A 14,437-nucleotide genomic window follows, 5' to 3' on the forward strand; every position below is an offset into this window, starting at 1 on the left:
GTCGGCGGAGCCGGCGAGGAGCGCGGCGATTGGCTCCTCCTGAGGGGAAGGGGCTACTTCCGGTGTGGGCGGCGAGGAGGCAAGATGGCGGTGCAGGCGGTGCACCTGGAGGCCGACGCGTTCCTCGTGTGCCTGAACCACGCGCTCAGCACCGAGAAGGAGGAGGTGATGGGGCTCTGCATCGGGCAGGTACCGCGGGGGGCGCCTGGGGGGCGGCGGGGGCGTTGTGGGGGTTGTGGGGGTTGTGGGGGTTGTGGGGGGCGGGTAGCACAGCGCCCTGCCCCTCCCCCCCCTCCCCTCCCCTCCTGTCTCTCCCCTCAGGTGGACGCGGGCCGCGTGGTGCACGTGCAGTCCGTCATCATCCTGCGGCGCTCCGACAAGAGGAAGGACCGCGTCGAGATCTCGCCCGAGCAGCTCTCGGCGGCCTCCACCGAGGCGGAGATATCCTTGGGTGCTGCCCCCACCCCCTCTCACCAAGGGCTGGGCTGACCTGCGGGGTGCTGTGCCTGGGTGCCCCCCTGCAGAGCTGCCCCCCTGCATCGTCCTCGGCAGCCTCCCCACCCGCCCCTCACCGCCACCTACAAACCAAATACACCCCCTGCTAGTCCTGGGGGAGAGGATTCCATCGGCTCCTTGTCCCCTCTGTAGGGATGGTTTAAGCTCTGCCCTGCTCGTGCAAAGTTTTTTTTTTCTCCCCCTCACTCTGTTGCTTCCAAAAAGCGCCTTGACGCACACACAGGTTGGCTGAGATGACGGGGCGCCCCATGAGGGTGGTGGGCTGGTACCACTCCCACCCCCACATCACCGTCTGGCCGTCGCACGTTGGTAAGAGCAGGCTCAGTCTCAGTTCTGTGTGAAAGCTCCCAGCTGGCTAATTGTCTTAATTAATAGTGGGCTTTGAGAGCTGCACGTCCCAGCTGTCAGTGTTTGGTTTCCCAGATGTCCAGAGCACTGGGGTTGTACTCTGGTGCTCGAGCTGCCCAAGCCCCAGCAGCCCCAGAGAAGCTGGTGCTGGTGCTGCTGCTCTTCCAGGCAGCAGAGCTAGAGCTGGGGCTGGGTAATAGCAAAAAGCTGTGGGAATCCTAGTCCTGCTGTAATGCTTTTTGACATCTCCCAGTGTTACTGCAAAAACTAACGCTTTTTTTTAAAGAAAGATGTATCTTAAACCTGCTGGACGCTGGGGTTATATGGCTGATCTGCAGCACCAGGCTTATGTTATGATCCTTTCTTGTCTCATTAACTCATCTTGTGTTTTTAAGACTTACATTTAATTATATTTTAAATGAGATCAACATTTTTACTTAATATCCTGGAGTAAATGCTTTTAGATAAAGCACAGGACTGTTATCAAACTCCAGGGTCACCCTTCAGAACCTGGAAAACCTTTTCCAGCCCTTCAGGTGAGCAGTGCAATTCTCCTTCTCTCATTTCTTTGTAGACGTCCGCACACAAGCCATGTATCAGATGATGGACCAGGGCTTTGTAGGGCTCATCTTCTCCTGCTTCATTGAGGACAAAAACACAAAGGTAGGCAACCTAAGAACGGTGATTAAACCCTCCAGGTGCTCAGGAGAAACATGGGCCTCAGGGCAAAGCTGAAATCCTGCGCTTGGCCTTGGGTGCACCCTGCAGCAAGGGCCGAGCTCTGCTTGGAGCAGAGTCAAAGCAGGGCTGGGCGGTGGCGTTTGGATCCTACTCCTGATGGCAAAGGAAGGTGCTGTTAATTACTGTGTGCTGAGCAGGGGCAGCTCTCTAGCCAGCAGTTGTGCTGGTGTCAGGGCTCTGGGACCGCATCAGCTGGCCGCAGTGCGCTCACCGAGAGGTTTCAGTGTCCTTCAGGCCAGCGGGCGCAGCCTAGTGCAGCCTCCCAAGATGCTGTTGCAGCACAGGGTGAGCTGACAGCCGTGTCTTGGCCAGGCTTTCCTAGCAGCTCCGGTCTAAGATTATTTTTTTTCATACTTAGTGGGTCTATCAATGTTTGCAAACAGTTCCAGCAGACCAATCCAAGTGTATAGTATACACTTCTGTGAACTGTTAAACGATATTTGAAAATACTCTGCTCCCTGAAGGATTCGGGGGTTCTAGGTGATGTTTTGGTACTTGACATCTGACTTCCTGCTGCCTCTCTTAGACAGGAAGGATTCTCTACACCTGTTTCCAGTCCATTCAGGCCCAGAAGAGCTCAGAGTGAGTACAACAAGAATATTATGTTTAGGTGGGATTTCATTTCTCCTTTCTGGATTGTCTCAAATAAGTGGTTTTTGGGTTCACGGTGAGCAACAACTAGGTACAGAGATGCCTGAATGAGGTCTCCTTATCTCTGCTAACGCAGGCTGCTCAAAGAGAATTTGAATTTGACTGATTTAGCCAAGATAATTTATTAATTTAACTTAAAACATGATGTAGAACACTGTAGTTTGCATATGAATTTGTGCTGTACTTTGTCATGTGAAGGCCCAGCTCCAGAATTCAAAGCTCCAAGGGGTCAGGCCCTGCCAGCTGTACGCGTGCTGTGCGTCATGTTGTCAGTGCTGGCCCTCCAGCTGCTTCAGTATTTTTATCAGTAGAATTTGAAGTAAGAGTGGGGCTGTACAGGCTTCTATTTGCCTGTCAGTTGTGGCACATGTTCTCAGAAGTAAACCTGCAGTCAGCCCATGAGCCAGACAGCCCACTGTAGGTTTGTAAAGGTTTTTTTTTTATTTATTATTATTATTCCTTCTCTGCTGCTTTGCAGTTAATTGTGTCTGATACCCTTGTAGGTACGAAAGGATTGAAATTCCCATTCACGTTGTCCCGCATGAGACCATCGGGAAGGTGTGTCTGGAGTCAGCTGTTGAGCTGCCCAAGATCCTGTGCCAAGAGGAGCAGGATGCCTACAGGAGGATTCACAGGTAACGACCGAGGGCTGCAGCCCTCTGCAGGGCTCTTCACTGAGACGTTCTGCTGTCGCTGTACCTCAAGTGCCTCAGCAGGGATATAGAAGTGAGAAGGATCAGCACCTGGTGTGCCTTTGTAGGAGCACTGAGGGAGCACTCTCATGTTACAGTGTTGACCTTGTACTCCTGCGTGTGACTTGCATGTGAGCTAAGGGAACGGCTCCTCCGATACAGTGACTGCTAACGCATGTGTGGGCGAGTGGTGGTGCTTTGCTGATGTGTCTGTGTGTGAATAACCAGTGTTTAACCAGGGTAAGAGTGCTGAGAGGTCAGAAATTAGATTAAATAAGGTTGTTTTTTTTTTTTTCGTTCTCCTGCCTCTGGTGCTCCCCACAGAGTGCCATTTCTGTGCAGGAAGGTCTGTCATCCTTGTGAACGTACGCGGCTTCTACCAAACGATGAGGTTTAGGGGTACCTGCACTGCCAGCTGTAGGTAGCAAGTTCTAGAGCCTGGACCTGCCTGATAAGCACTTCACTGCTGTTGTCACTCATTTGCTTTCTGTTTCTTCTTTCAGCCTCACCCACCTAGACTCCGTGACCAAGATTCACAATGGCTCAGGTAAGGATTCGTCCTGTCTGTGTGAGCACCAGGTGCTGTTCTGGGAGCTGGGACACTGGAGCCTTGAGCAGTGGCTGGATGGTGCTGCTTTCAGGGGACAGAGCACAGTTGTGTAACAGCCCCTGTAAGCCCCAGCGCTGCCTTTGCTATGAAGAGTAGTTGGAAATAACTGTGAAAGCACCAACTTCTTGTTTTTTTTATTTGTTGGGCAGTTCAGTTTCATTCACAGATGCCATGTAACCAAAAGGCTTCCCTGTTGCATTGCTTTTCCTCTGCTAGACTTTGTAATACTTCAAAGGAAAATGACAAGGCTTGTAAAATAACTTAATCCTGGGCTTTATAAATGCCGTTCTATCCTTGTGGATTCCTGAAGGACCCTCGATCAGTCAGCTAAAATCGCAATAAACTTTTTGTGTTGTTGTTTTTTTTTCCTGTTAGAAGAGCAAGGGCTATGTGTATGTAGTTGTGAGTCTTCAAGTAGTGTGTGTGTCTGATCCATGCGTGCTCGTATCTCCTGCACGTGATGTACAGGAAGCATACGGCATCTCAGCTTTTGCCAGGGGGCTTGGGTGAATCCTAATCCTCTTTCTCTGCCCTAGAACATTCCCCATTGTGTTCCGTGTAGTGCGCAGTCCTGTGTTTGCACTGACATGTTCTTGTTCTTTGCAGTGTTCACAAAGAATCTCTGCAGCCAGATGTCTGCCATCAGCGGGCCCCTCCTGCAGTGGCTGGAGGACAGGCTGGAGCAGAACAAGCAGCGGGTACAGGAGCTGCAGCAGGAGAAGGAGCGGCTCCTGGAGGAACTCGCTGCTTTAGAGTGAAGGGGGAAAGGCAGACCCTTCAGAAAAGACTTTGAAAAACTCTGCAGGACCTACCTGTGGCTGAAGGGTGGCCCTGCACTGCCTTCCCATGAAGATATTAGGCTGTGCCTCGTCTGGCCCCATGCAGCAGAGCACTGCTGTGGGATAAAGGCTCCCATCAGCCCCAGCTTAATGGGAAGCAGGGATTTTTAAGTGCTGCATGATGCAGTGTAATTCTAGCTCAGCGTTGGGGTTAGGCAGCATCTCTTGGTAGAAGAGACTTCAGTTGTGGAGGATGTACACCTAGGGAAGGTGTTGTCTCCCCCATATTGTGACAGAAGGCCTTTTGCTTTACTTGTATTCCAGGAGCCTAGAACAGGAGGATTAGGGGGGAAGGAGTTAGTGTCCCCACAGTCGTATCTGATGCTGCCAACTTCTGCCTTTTAGTAGCTTCAGTTGACCATGATCTTGTATCTAATCATGTTCTGGATTACCCACCCAGGCAGGTAAGCGGTGGGAGGGAGACCTGGAAGAGCTCTGACACAGGGCCTGTGCTCAGTGTACTTCAAACCAAATAAATTCCAAAGTAAGAACTACTTGGAGTAGAACTGAAATGGATGCTATACTAAATTAAATATCAGTCAGTACCTGCACTTTTTAGACACTTCTGTCCTATTTCATGTGGTGGTGTTGCATATTCAGCATTGAGATTCCTTACAAAATGGACCCTGCAGCTCTCCTGGCAGCCAGGATTGGACCTCACAAGAAGGAGGCAGACCAGCATAGGTGACCCACTGACAAAAAGAAGAAAGCAGAAGCCTTCACAAACCAAAGGTACACAGCCATGATTAAATTGCAACACAATAGCCTGTTTTGTTATGACAAATGGTATAAAAATTTATTGATCATTCAAAACTTAATAACCACCTGAGCAAAGTTGTTCACAGCAGGCAAACATGCATTGAATCATGTTCTACACGAAAAAATACATTAGATACATCTTGTCACTCTATGGTCAAAAAAAGCATTTGAAGTTGTTTTTTTTCTACCTTTCCTTTTGCATCTATTGTAGCTTCAACAAAGTCTCAGTGACAGAGGCACAACTGCAGTCAAAAATTAATCGGAACCAGAGAGCTTTGCAAAAATTCACATTTACTATAACAAAGTTGAGGCACTGTTTAGCTACTGCTTTTAAGAAAAACAGCCAAGGCTTACTTAAACATTGAGAGAATGCCTGAATTCATACCAAGGTCTTCCTGGATCACTTGAAAGTGATCCAGACAGAATCAGAGGACTTTGCTCACGTGCCTGGATTTTTCTCACAGCTGGCAGTCCCAGTCAGACGTACACATAGCACACACAGGAATGTACTGAGCAGATCAGCTCCTCAGAAGGAACAGTAAATTAATAGCTCACTGGAGTCACTGAACACGTGCTCCAAAGCACTTTGTGTAAATACAGATCAGACAATTCCAGACAAACACACCAAGCCTAGCGCAGGAAGGGTCCAGAACTGCATCTTCTAAGAGGAATAGCCTGGCTGATTGATTTGCTACAGACGTTCTATCATCATCATTACTTTTGCTTACTTGGGCCTTATGGTCTTCTTTATTTAAAGTACTTCAAAACTAAAGTTTAAAAAAAATATATTGAAGTATTAAAATTGTCTGGAATCCTCCAAAACACCTCACAGATTCCATGATAGCCCATCTACCTTACCGCTCCATACAAACATTGAATGGCATCAAGAAATTAAGTGCATCTAGCTATTAGAAGAAATCTTCAAGCCGAGTTTTTAAGGCAAAATCAGCACTGAGTTTCCTCATAACTTCTGCATGGCTCAACCCCTGCTGCTCTTTTCTAGTAAGTCCGTAATTCTCTTTCACATACTTAGCAAAGGGTGTGAGCTGTGTCCTTGCAGGAGTGCCATCCTTCTGAGTGGGCTGACTCAGGACCAGCCGCCCCCCGCAGAATGCACACACGAAGCGCTCCGTGTCCAGAGACTTGGAATGACGTCCAATCCTGAAAGGGAGAAGTAATTACTTTAATTTCACACTTGTGGTGGGAAAGGGCTCCCTTGGTCAGATGTTTAAGCTAGCATTATAGAACGGGAAACAGACTACAGCCTTCACAGAGTGACATGATCAAATCTATATTAAGCATTTCTCTACCCTAGAACTTTCTCCGCTTTTTAGCTTAGCTCCTTCCTCTGTCTCTTACTTTCAGCCTGGTAGTATGAAGTGGTACACCATTTAGAAGCACCTCCACAGCCCTTCAGAGTTTCCACTCAGAGGCATTGTATTTTCAGTGCTTTGTTGCATCTAAGCAATTAATGCATTACATAGTCAAAGTAAATACTTCAGGAAGATTGTCATGATATGAGTTTTTTTAAAATAGATCAGCACAGATGATTGTGAGAAAAAAATTCCATTCATGCTTTCAGAGCATGCATTTACCCCCTTACTATAAAGGGGAAAAACTGCTACTACTAATATAAATAAATTTATAAATAACAACAAATATAACTGGTAAGTACCATCCTCTACCACAAGGCTTGTAATAGGATCAGTGTTGATCATGAGATAGGGATAACAGGAAAAAAAAATCCCAAGTTCACTCGATACTAGCACAGCTTAAGAGACTCCTAACTTATAGGGGCAGGAAACTGACAAATTAGGAGACAGAATACATAATCATATACAAGATGAAAACATTACTCACGTGGTTTTGCACAGCACACACTCATAGATGAATTTGTATTTAATCTCATAGTTGTGGCATCGTGTTACCATTGGCAGTTCTGGGTGAATCATAGCTGATTTCCTGGCGTAGAATCTCCAGAATCGCCCATGCCCATCGCGAACACCGTTGATCAGCCAGGTGGCTGCATGGCAAACCTCGTGGATCAGCGTGTCTCGAAGGCGATCTGCGGGCAAAACAAACCAAAGACATTAAGATCAAACACATGGGGAAGCACAAACCCCCATCCTTAGCTCACTACTTCACACCTCTGATGCTGCCTTTCTTATCTACCCCCAACCCCCCCCAACAAAAACACAATTCAGTACAGGAAAACTGCAAGCACATCAAGGCCCTACACAGCAGCTTTCTGATGTTTAATTTGCAGACAGATATCATCTGGTAGCTGCCAGGAGTAGTTAACAAGAATAAACCCAGAATAAACTCTCTGTGAAATATGTCTTCAAATCAGTAATGCAAACAAAATAACAAGGTTGACATGAACAGACCTTTGTTCTCGCATCTTGTAAGTTTGCCCAGCCTCTTAGAAGGGTTATGAGGACAGGTGCTATAATCAATGGATTTATTTGTTTAAGGTAATACAAAGTTTCAGAGCAGGACCCAGCTCCAAATCTCTTACTCCTCCTGTCCATGTTTTTAACCTCTGGAACATGCTTTCTCACAGAAGAATCAACACAGATTTTCTTGTACCAACCTGCAGAATCACAGACTTTCTCAGAAAGCTCTATGCGAGCGTAACGCTGTGCTTCAGGACCTTTTGTTTGCCCCGTTACACAATATCCTGCTGTTTTCCTCATTTTCTTGTTCCAGATTATTACCATATTCTCTGGTAACTGAAAAACAAAACAGTACACGTCATCTACCCTCTCCTGTCCCTCCCTTATGTTCCTCAGGCCTTCTGGCTTCCCCGCTACATACTGCAGTCAGTACTGTACGTCTCTATTTGTGCCTTTAACATCGCCATCACCAGCAAACCCTCTCCAGGGCTTCTTACTCCCACCCTCTGTATTTCCATAACCAACTGTGGAGTTTCACAATGCAGGATGAGACAGAGTCCCTTAGGTCCTCTGTTCGGCCTCCAACAGTAGCTAACAGCGCTGCTTAAGAGGAAATACAAGGACAGGTGAGGAACACAACAGATCTGCCTCTTCAACATACTCTTCCCAACTGCTAGCCATTTGCAAGACAATGCCTCGCTGAGACAGAGATGACTTCTTTGCAAGAAATAGCTTCCCATTTTTTATCGCCTTTTAAAATGCATATGAATTTCTAGCATCCACAGTAGTCTCTGATCAGAAGTTCTACAGCTTAATCATTTACATGTCAAGTACCATCTGCTTCTGATTGTTCTGAACTTGCAATTTGCCATTTTTGCTTCATGTACGTTCGCATTGTGAGAGGATGAATAATCACCTTCTGCTTATTCTCTGTGCTGCTCCTGATTTTATAAGCCTTCATCACATCTCAGTTACCTTTTGTTCTTCTGCCAGTTTTATCTCATTTGAATTAATTGAACGAGTTTAAGTAATTGTTCCAACAGTGTTAAGTGCCAGCACATGTACAGGGCTGAAGTACCGGATTGCATGATCTTTCAGCCTGTTCAGCTCAGTTTTATATGAAATCATGACCTTAGCCTGTGCTTGGTTAGCTCAACAACATTTTTCTCAGATAGAGACACTTTCCTTCCTGAAGGAAGTTCTGTTGGAATTACTGAGGACAGCACCCTTCCTTTCATGGGCTTTTCCCCCAAGAGGAGGGCTTCCAGCATCCCAGAAGATGCAAAGATCAGGACAGTGGTTCTCTGAAGTTGAACTTTCCGTTTGAAACACAATATAAAGCTAAAATTCATCCCAAACTGTTATTAAAAGAATAAGCAGCTTCTTAATCTGTTTAGCAATAGCAGACAGGAACATGCAGTAGGAAAGCATGAAGACTGCACATAGCATGACTAGGCATGAGGCTGTAGCTCCTAATACCAAAGGGAAGTGCTTTTATCCTTCAGCTCCCTGATCTCCATGTTCATTCACCACCACTTGCCTTTTGCAGCTGCAAACAGGAAAACAGCATTACCGCCCTTTGGTGGCTGTGAACTGTCAGAACAAGGTTACACAAGAATTAAAAAAAAAAAAAAAAAAGCCACAGTTCTAAAGCAGTCTGAGCTGAGTGAAGCGTTGTCTGCTGTGGATGCGTCTCCCAGTTTCCAACTCATTAATTTTATGAGCAGATTGCAGCAACTCAGCTCAGCTCCTGAACTACTTGCAAGTATGTGGCAAGAAGCTGGGAACACAACAACCAAACCAGATACGACAGCCAGCAGATCCGCTTGTGCTACCACGAGCAGCTTGTGGCAATGCTGCAGTCTGCTAGCACATGCTGCTTCCGTAAGGCTGGCTGAGCAGTGATGGTAAACAGCCTCAAGCTTCTTTCAGCAGCAGAAAACCGTAGCTGCCTTCACTGAGGCCTGCCACTGCACAGGCAGCTACAGAAACACTCACGGCTTGCTGAGCTCATGACCATGCAGGTGCTGGAAAATACACAAAGATAAACATCAGTCACCTCTTCTAAGATGAAACTGATCCAAGGCAACCTCATATAGCAGTTTAATCTCATCAAGGACTCTGCTGGACACCATCCAAACTGCTCACTTAAGGATGGTACAGCATTACAGCTGGGAAAGCAAGCCAAGCTGAAAACTGCTGCATCACAGTGGTGAAAAATCCCTTTCAAAGAAATTGCTTGAGCTAACAGAAACAGAAACCATTATTATAACAGGTAACTTCTACTAACTGAAGAAAATAAAGAGGCAAAAACATCAAAAAGTGAGGAGCAACGTACTAACTAGGTTTTTATAACTGTAAAAATGTGAGTTGCTTTGTGTTTGAGTTCTTTTATTTGTAAAGCCTACCTTCTGCTCAAAGATGGTGCTGTTATAGAGAGCGTAGAGCTTCTGTGTCAGCTCCTCTTTACTTTTCTTGAAATACTTCACATACTTGGAAGCTGGATTTGAGAGATCTTGCAAGAAACAGCCAGGCACTGAACACACATTAAGCCTACAAGGAAAGACATAAAGCAGTTTACTGAAGTTCAGATAACTCATTGAACAATAACGGTCATAGCCAATAAAGATCCCTGGGATGCTGCCATTGGCATAAACCCCTCCTGGCTATTTTCACTGCCCTGGCCTCATGAGGCCAGTGAGGTCCCCATGCTTATACTGTCTCCTTGCCTCGTCAGGGGTGTGAATGGCAGAACCTGAGAACTGTGTGAAGGGCAGAACCTGTCATACCAGAGACTAAAAGCCCACACTTCCAGCTACTTAACCATTAACAACTATTGAACTGGTAGCAGACCTTTCCAAGTAGTAAAAAAAATCAGAACCTGACCCTAGGCAAAACACTTAGCATCTCTTCATCTACCTGTGATGGTCCTAGTAAAGATGGAGGAATACTTACTTTTTCTCTGTCTGTGCCGAGCCTGAGCAACTGACTGACTCACTACTAGGAATTCTCACAGAAGCTGTTATCCTGGAAGGTGTTTCTTGACATGAAATGGAGTTTGATTTTGGTGTCTTGATTCCGTTCCCTTCTGAGGACTGGGCACCTTCACAGGGTGGCTTGATGTTTTCTAGTTCAACAGAAAAAGTCACAATATTACATGCTGTGAAAGAGTCGGGACCATAGACATAAACAATCAGGTAACAGATGATGAAAAAAGCCTCATGTTCCACTTCAGCACACTTTTTCTGTACATACAAAGGCCTTTACAACTGAGAGATAATTTGCTGTTGCTATACTATAAAAATCACCACTCTGCTGATGGAGCAGCAGAGTCCAAAATTGCAAAATGCTGGGTGGCACTTGCAAAGCTTGTACCATGTACATGAACAGAATTAGGTAATTAGCACTACCATTGCTTCTAAAATTTAATTTGCAAGTTAGCTAAGAACTATTTCTTACCTGTTGTGCTTGGGTGGTAGACAGTTTTACTTGTGTTTAGGAGCGGTTTTCGGGGTACACTTCGTTTCCTTACCCGTTCTATCAATGATTCAAATTCACTGTCTGAGCTGTCTGATTCTAACCCTGCACTCGGTCGTAGCGGAACGGTTGGTGTTTTCTTTTCTGTACTCTTTTCACAACTTCTTTCTTTCCTTCCAACGAGGAAGTCTGGACTACCTGTGGCAACTGACTCTTTCCGATTTTGTGGGGGTGGGAGTTTCATGCACCTCTGACTCTCTTCCGAGCCTTTCACTCCCCCATTTCGGTAGTCTTGCCATGAACTTTCCACAAAGACACAATCTTCGCTGTCACTTAAAACCTCTGAATACTTCAATTTTTGGGAGCAAGCGTTTTCCTTTCCAGGAGTCGTCAACTTCTTTGGGGTCTGAAGATCCTTAGGTACTGTAATTCAAAGGAAACAGCTTAAAGTTTTGGTAATTTCACTTAGGAGATTCAAATTCGTCTTAACACAAAATGATTCCTTGAAACAGGATGGGGAAACACGAAAGATAGAAAGGCATCTTTGCACTTTCTGTGTTACACGCTGCCCATTTACTGTCATACTGAATGGACAGTCATTGAAAGATGTACTATCATAAGCTTTATTCCTGGTAAGAAAAGCTACACACATGTGGGAATATAGCTGAACATTTAATATTAAAGTCTTACGAAATTAACAAGTGAAAGATAATTGAAAAAACACTCAGCCTTAGCTGATTAGAACATAGCCTACAGCATAAAGCACACACTTGCCAACAAGGCTTCTGACATCTGAGATGTGATCTGTCACAATCAACAGGTCACATCAGATCTTACAGTGATGACTGTTCACTTTTCTGGTCCATGTCACTTCCCCCTGCCTTCTTCCCCACCCCGATAATTCCTCCAGAAATAATTAATTAGCTTTTTGCAGTCTGCAGACGGTATTCATGAGGTCAGCAACAAAGGTTAGCTTTTGACCCAAGAGAATTTCTGCTTTATATTTGCTGTTGGATGATTACTTACCCTTCTTTGTTGTGCTCCTTCTCACTTCACAGTCCAAGAAGAAATCATCCGAGTCATCGATGAAGTCCTTTAAACTGCAAAACAAGCAGTAAAACAAAGGCAATAAACAGGAAAATTAAGGAGTAAGATTGCCATATTAAAAAAAAATAACCTCCAAAATAAACCATCTACCGTAACATGTAGCAGTTGCTCACAAGTGTTACCAACTACATCCACTAACAGAAATGACAATACAATACATACGCCTCTAAACGTTGCATTTCATGTGACCCGAACGTACACAGACCAAACACATACCAGTTCCTCTGTTCACACTCACTTCCATACACTATCAGCGTACGAATCACTAAAACTTCTGATCATTTTTCAGTATTCAGAACAGTAGATACGATACTAATTGAAGCTAACACATAAATTACTAGTTTGAAGGCTAATACATAAAGACTAGAGAAGTCATTAATTACAGCACCCACCTTGCATGCTCCTTTCTGGAGACTGGTTTGGGAGTTTTCATTCTAGATAAAACTGAATCAAAAAGAAGATTAAGAACAAAGTTCTAACGATCATTTTATTACATGTTTTTTTGAGGAAAAACTTGCGACCAATAAAAATTTAACTTAGACTTTAAAAAAAAAAACAACAACACAAGTATCTTTTAAAAGTAGCTCCAATTCTTGAATCCTCAAAGCTCACAATAGCATTTCCTTCACTCTTCAGTCCTCACCCATATCAGAAATGGGAAAGAAGTACTACTGTTTTGAACCTTGCAGAATCCAATATATGTCAAAACACATCTCTAGCCAAAAACGTCCCTCCAACTGGTTAACAGTAACAGAAGTTATGAGACATGAGGGAATTCTGATCAGTTTAGATGTGTTTGGAAGAGATAACGTTGAGAGAAAATGCTGACTGAAAGATACACGGTAGGCTGAGAAGGTAGCAGGGACCAGACAGAATTGCAGCAACAAGAAACTCTTTGTCATGTCTGGAAGCATTACTAGCAAACATAATTGAGAAGAACAGAGAGAGCCTCATATACAATGCAAGGCAAAAGGCACATCCAAGACTGAGACACAAAATTCAAGAGCTCTCACTGTGGCACGTAGCTACCAACAGTGCACTGTACAGGAGCAATGAAGCAGAAACAATTTAAGACTAACACTATGGAAGAAAATCATGCTGAAAAACTATTTCATTATATGCAGATAAAAATATGACCTTTTCACATTCATTTAGAATACGAATGTGTGCTATTACTTACACGTTTCAAATTCATCATCACTGCTTGATGAAAAGTACAGGGCAAGGCTGAAAAAAAAAAGTGGAATATCATTAAGAACATCAGGTCATCAGCAAGCAAACCTGCATCGCTAGCGCCCTGAAATACCAGATGTATACTGAACACATACCAAATCTATACTGGAAAAAAAAAACACAGTGAACATCTCAATCAGGCTGCAAAGTTTTAAATTGTTTAAAACAAACATTAGAATTCGTATATTTAAGTTTGTATCAATATGTTTGATATTCAAATAATGATCAATCGCTGTCAAAATCTGAGGCTGAACCATTTGGTGACACAAGCTTAGGCCGTTATTCTGGTTTAAGCTCAGGTTGGGTAACGGACCTCTAAAAGGACAAAAGGTTGTTTCTTGTCTTATACATGGTATGCAATCAGGCAGAAAACACCGAACAGAACTAGGTGTGAAACCTCTGAACACACAATGAGAAACGTTAATTTTGTATGAAGTGCACTTTAATGTGGTTGCTATGAATATTTAGCAGCAGTAGTTTTTAGTAAAGATATTTTAAAACTGGACTGCAATTGCCACGCAAACGTAGGCGCAAGCTGCAATGCTCCGCCTTACCAAATGCCTTAACTCATTTGGGGACAAAAAGCAAAAACCAAGAACCTGAAAACACACAACGTGGCTACTTAAAAGACTGCCTAAAAACATTCAGATGGCTTCTTTTAATTACATTAAAGTTACTCACCCCTTATAAACTCCATGCAACGCGTTTAGGACCCCCTCCCCCCCCCCCAAACCAGCGCACGCCGTGCTCGGGCCGGGCCCGCTTTCCCCCACCCCCCGGTCCCCCCTCACCTGCCGCCGGGGGAGCGGCGGCCCCGGGCCGGCCCCAGCGGGGTGGCGACGGACACGGAGGGCCCGGCCCGGCCCCCCCGGCCCCTGGGCTCCGCCATGGCGCCCGGCCCGGCCCCGCGGCCCCCGCTTCCCTTCCGGGGCACGGCCCCGGCCGCATGCGCGCCGCCAGCGCCAGCCCCGAGCCGGGCTCCCCCTCCCGGCCCCGGCCGCTGCTGCACTTGGGGCTGCGGCCCCTCGGGGTGGAGGCACCATGAGAGAGAAGAGCAGGGGGCCGGAA

The 14,437-nt window shown here is 45.5% G+C and overlaps 2 protein-coding genes across 2 annotated transcripts; one reads left to right on the top strand and one right to left on the bottom strand.

Moving 5' to 3' along the window:
• The first annotated feature begins 74 nt into the window (after positions 1-74).
• BRCC3 (BRCA1/BRCA2-containing complex subunit 3) lies at positions 75-4,955 on the top strand. The gene is made up of 8 exons (XM_032196220.1): positions 75-189; positions 322-441; positions 738-825; positions 1,439-1,527; positions 2,132-2,187; positions 2,760-2,891; positions 3,452-3,495; positions 4,165-4,955. Exons 1-8 carry the CDS (start codon positions 85-87, stop codon positions 4,314-4,316), a joined length of 786 nt encoding a protein of 261 aa, XP_032052111.1. The 5' UTR covers positions 75-84; the 3' UTR covers positions 4,317-4,955.
• Positions 4,956-5,166: 211 nt separating this feature from the next.
• GCNA (germ cell nuclear acidic peptidase) lies at positions 5,167-14,263 on the bottom strand. Its single transcript, XM_032196485.1, has 10 exons — positions 14,161-14,263; positions 13,317-13,363; positions 12,529-12,580; positions 12,056-12,129; positions 11,012-11,452; positions 10,508-10,679; positions 9,961-10,105; positions 7,750-7,888; positions 7,017-7,221; positions 5,167-6,317 (listed from the first exon to the last, which is right to left on the bottom strand). The coding sequence occupies exons 1-10, from the start codon at positions 14,256-14,258 to the stop codon at positions 6,065-6,067; spliced, it is 1,626 nt and encodes a 541-aa protein (XP_032052376.1). The 5' UTR covers positions 14,259-14,263; the 3' UTR covers positions 5,167-6,064.
• Positions 14,264-14,437: the final 174 nt, after the last annotated feature.

Source organism: Aythya fuligula, chromosome 13 (assembly GCF_009819795.1).
Source record: "Aythya fuligula isolate bAytFul2 chromosome 13, bAytFul2.pri, whole genome shotgun sequence".
Taxonomy (NCBI): domain Eukaryota; kingdom Metazoa; phylum Chordata; class Aves; order Anseriformes; family Anatidae; genus Aythya; species Aythya fuligula.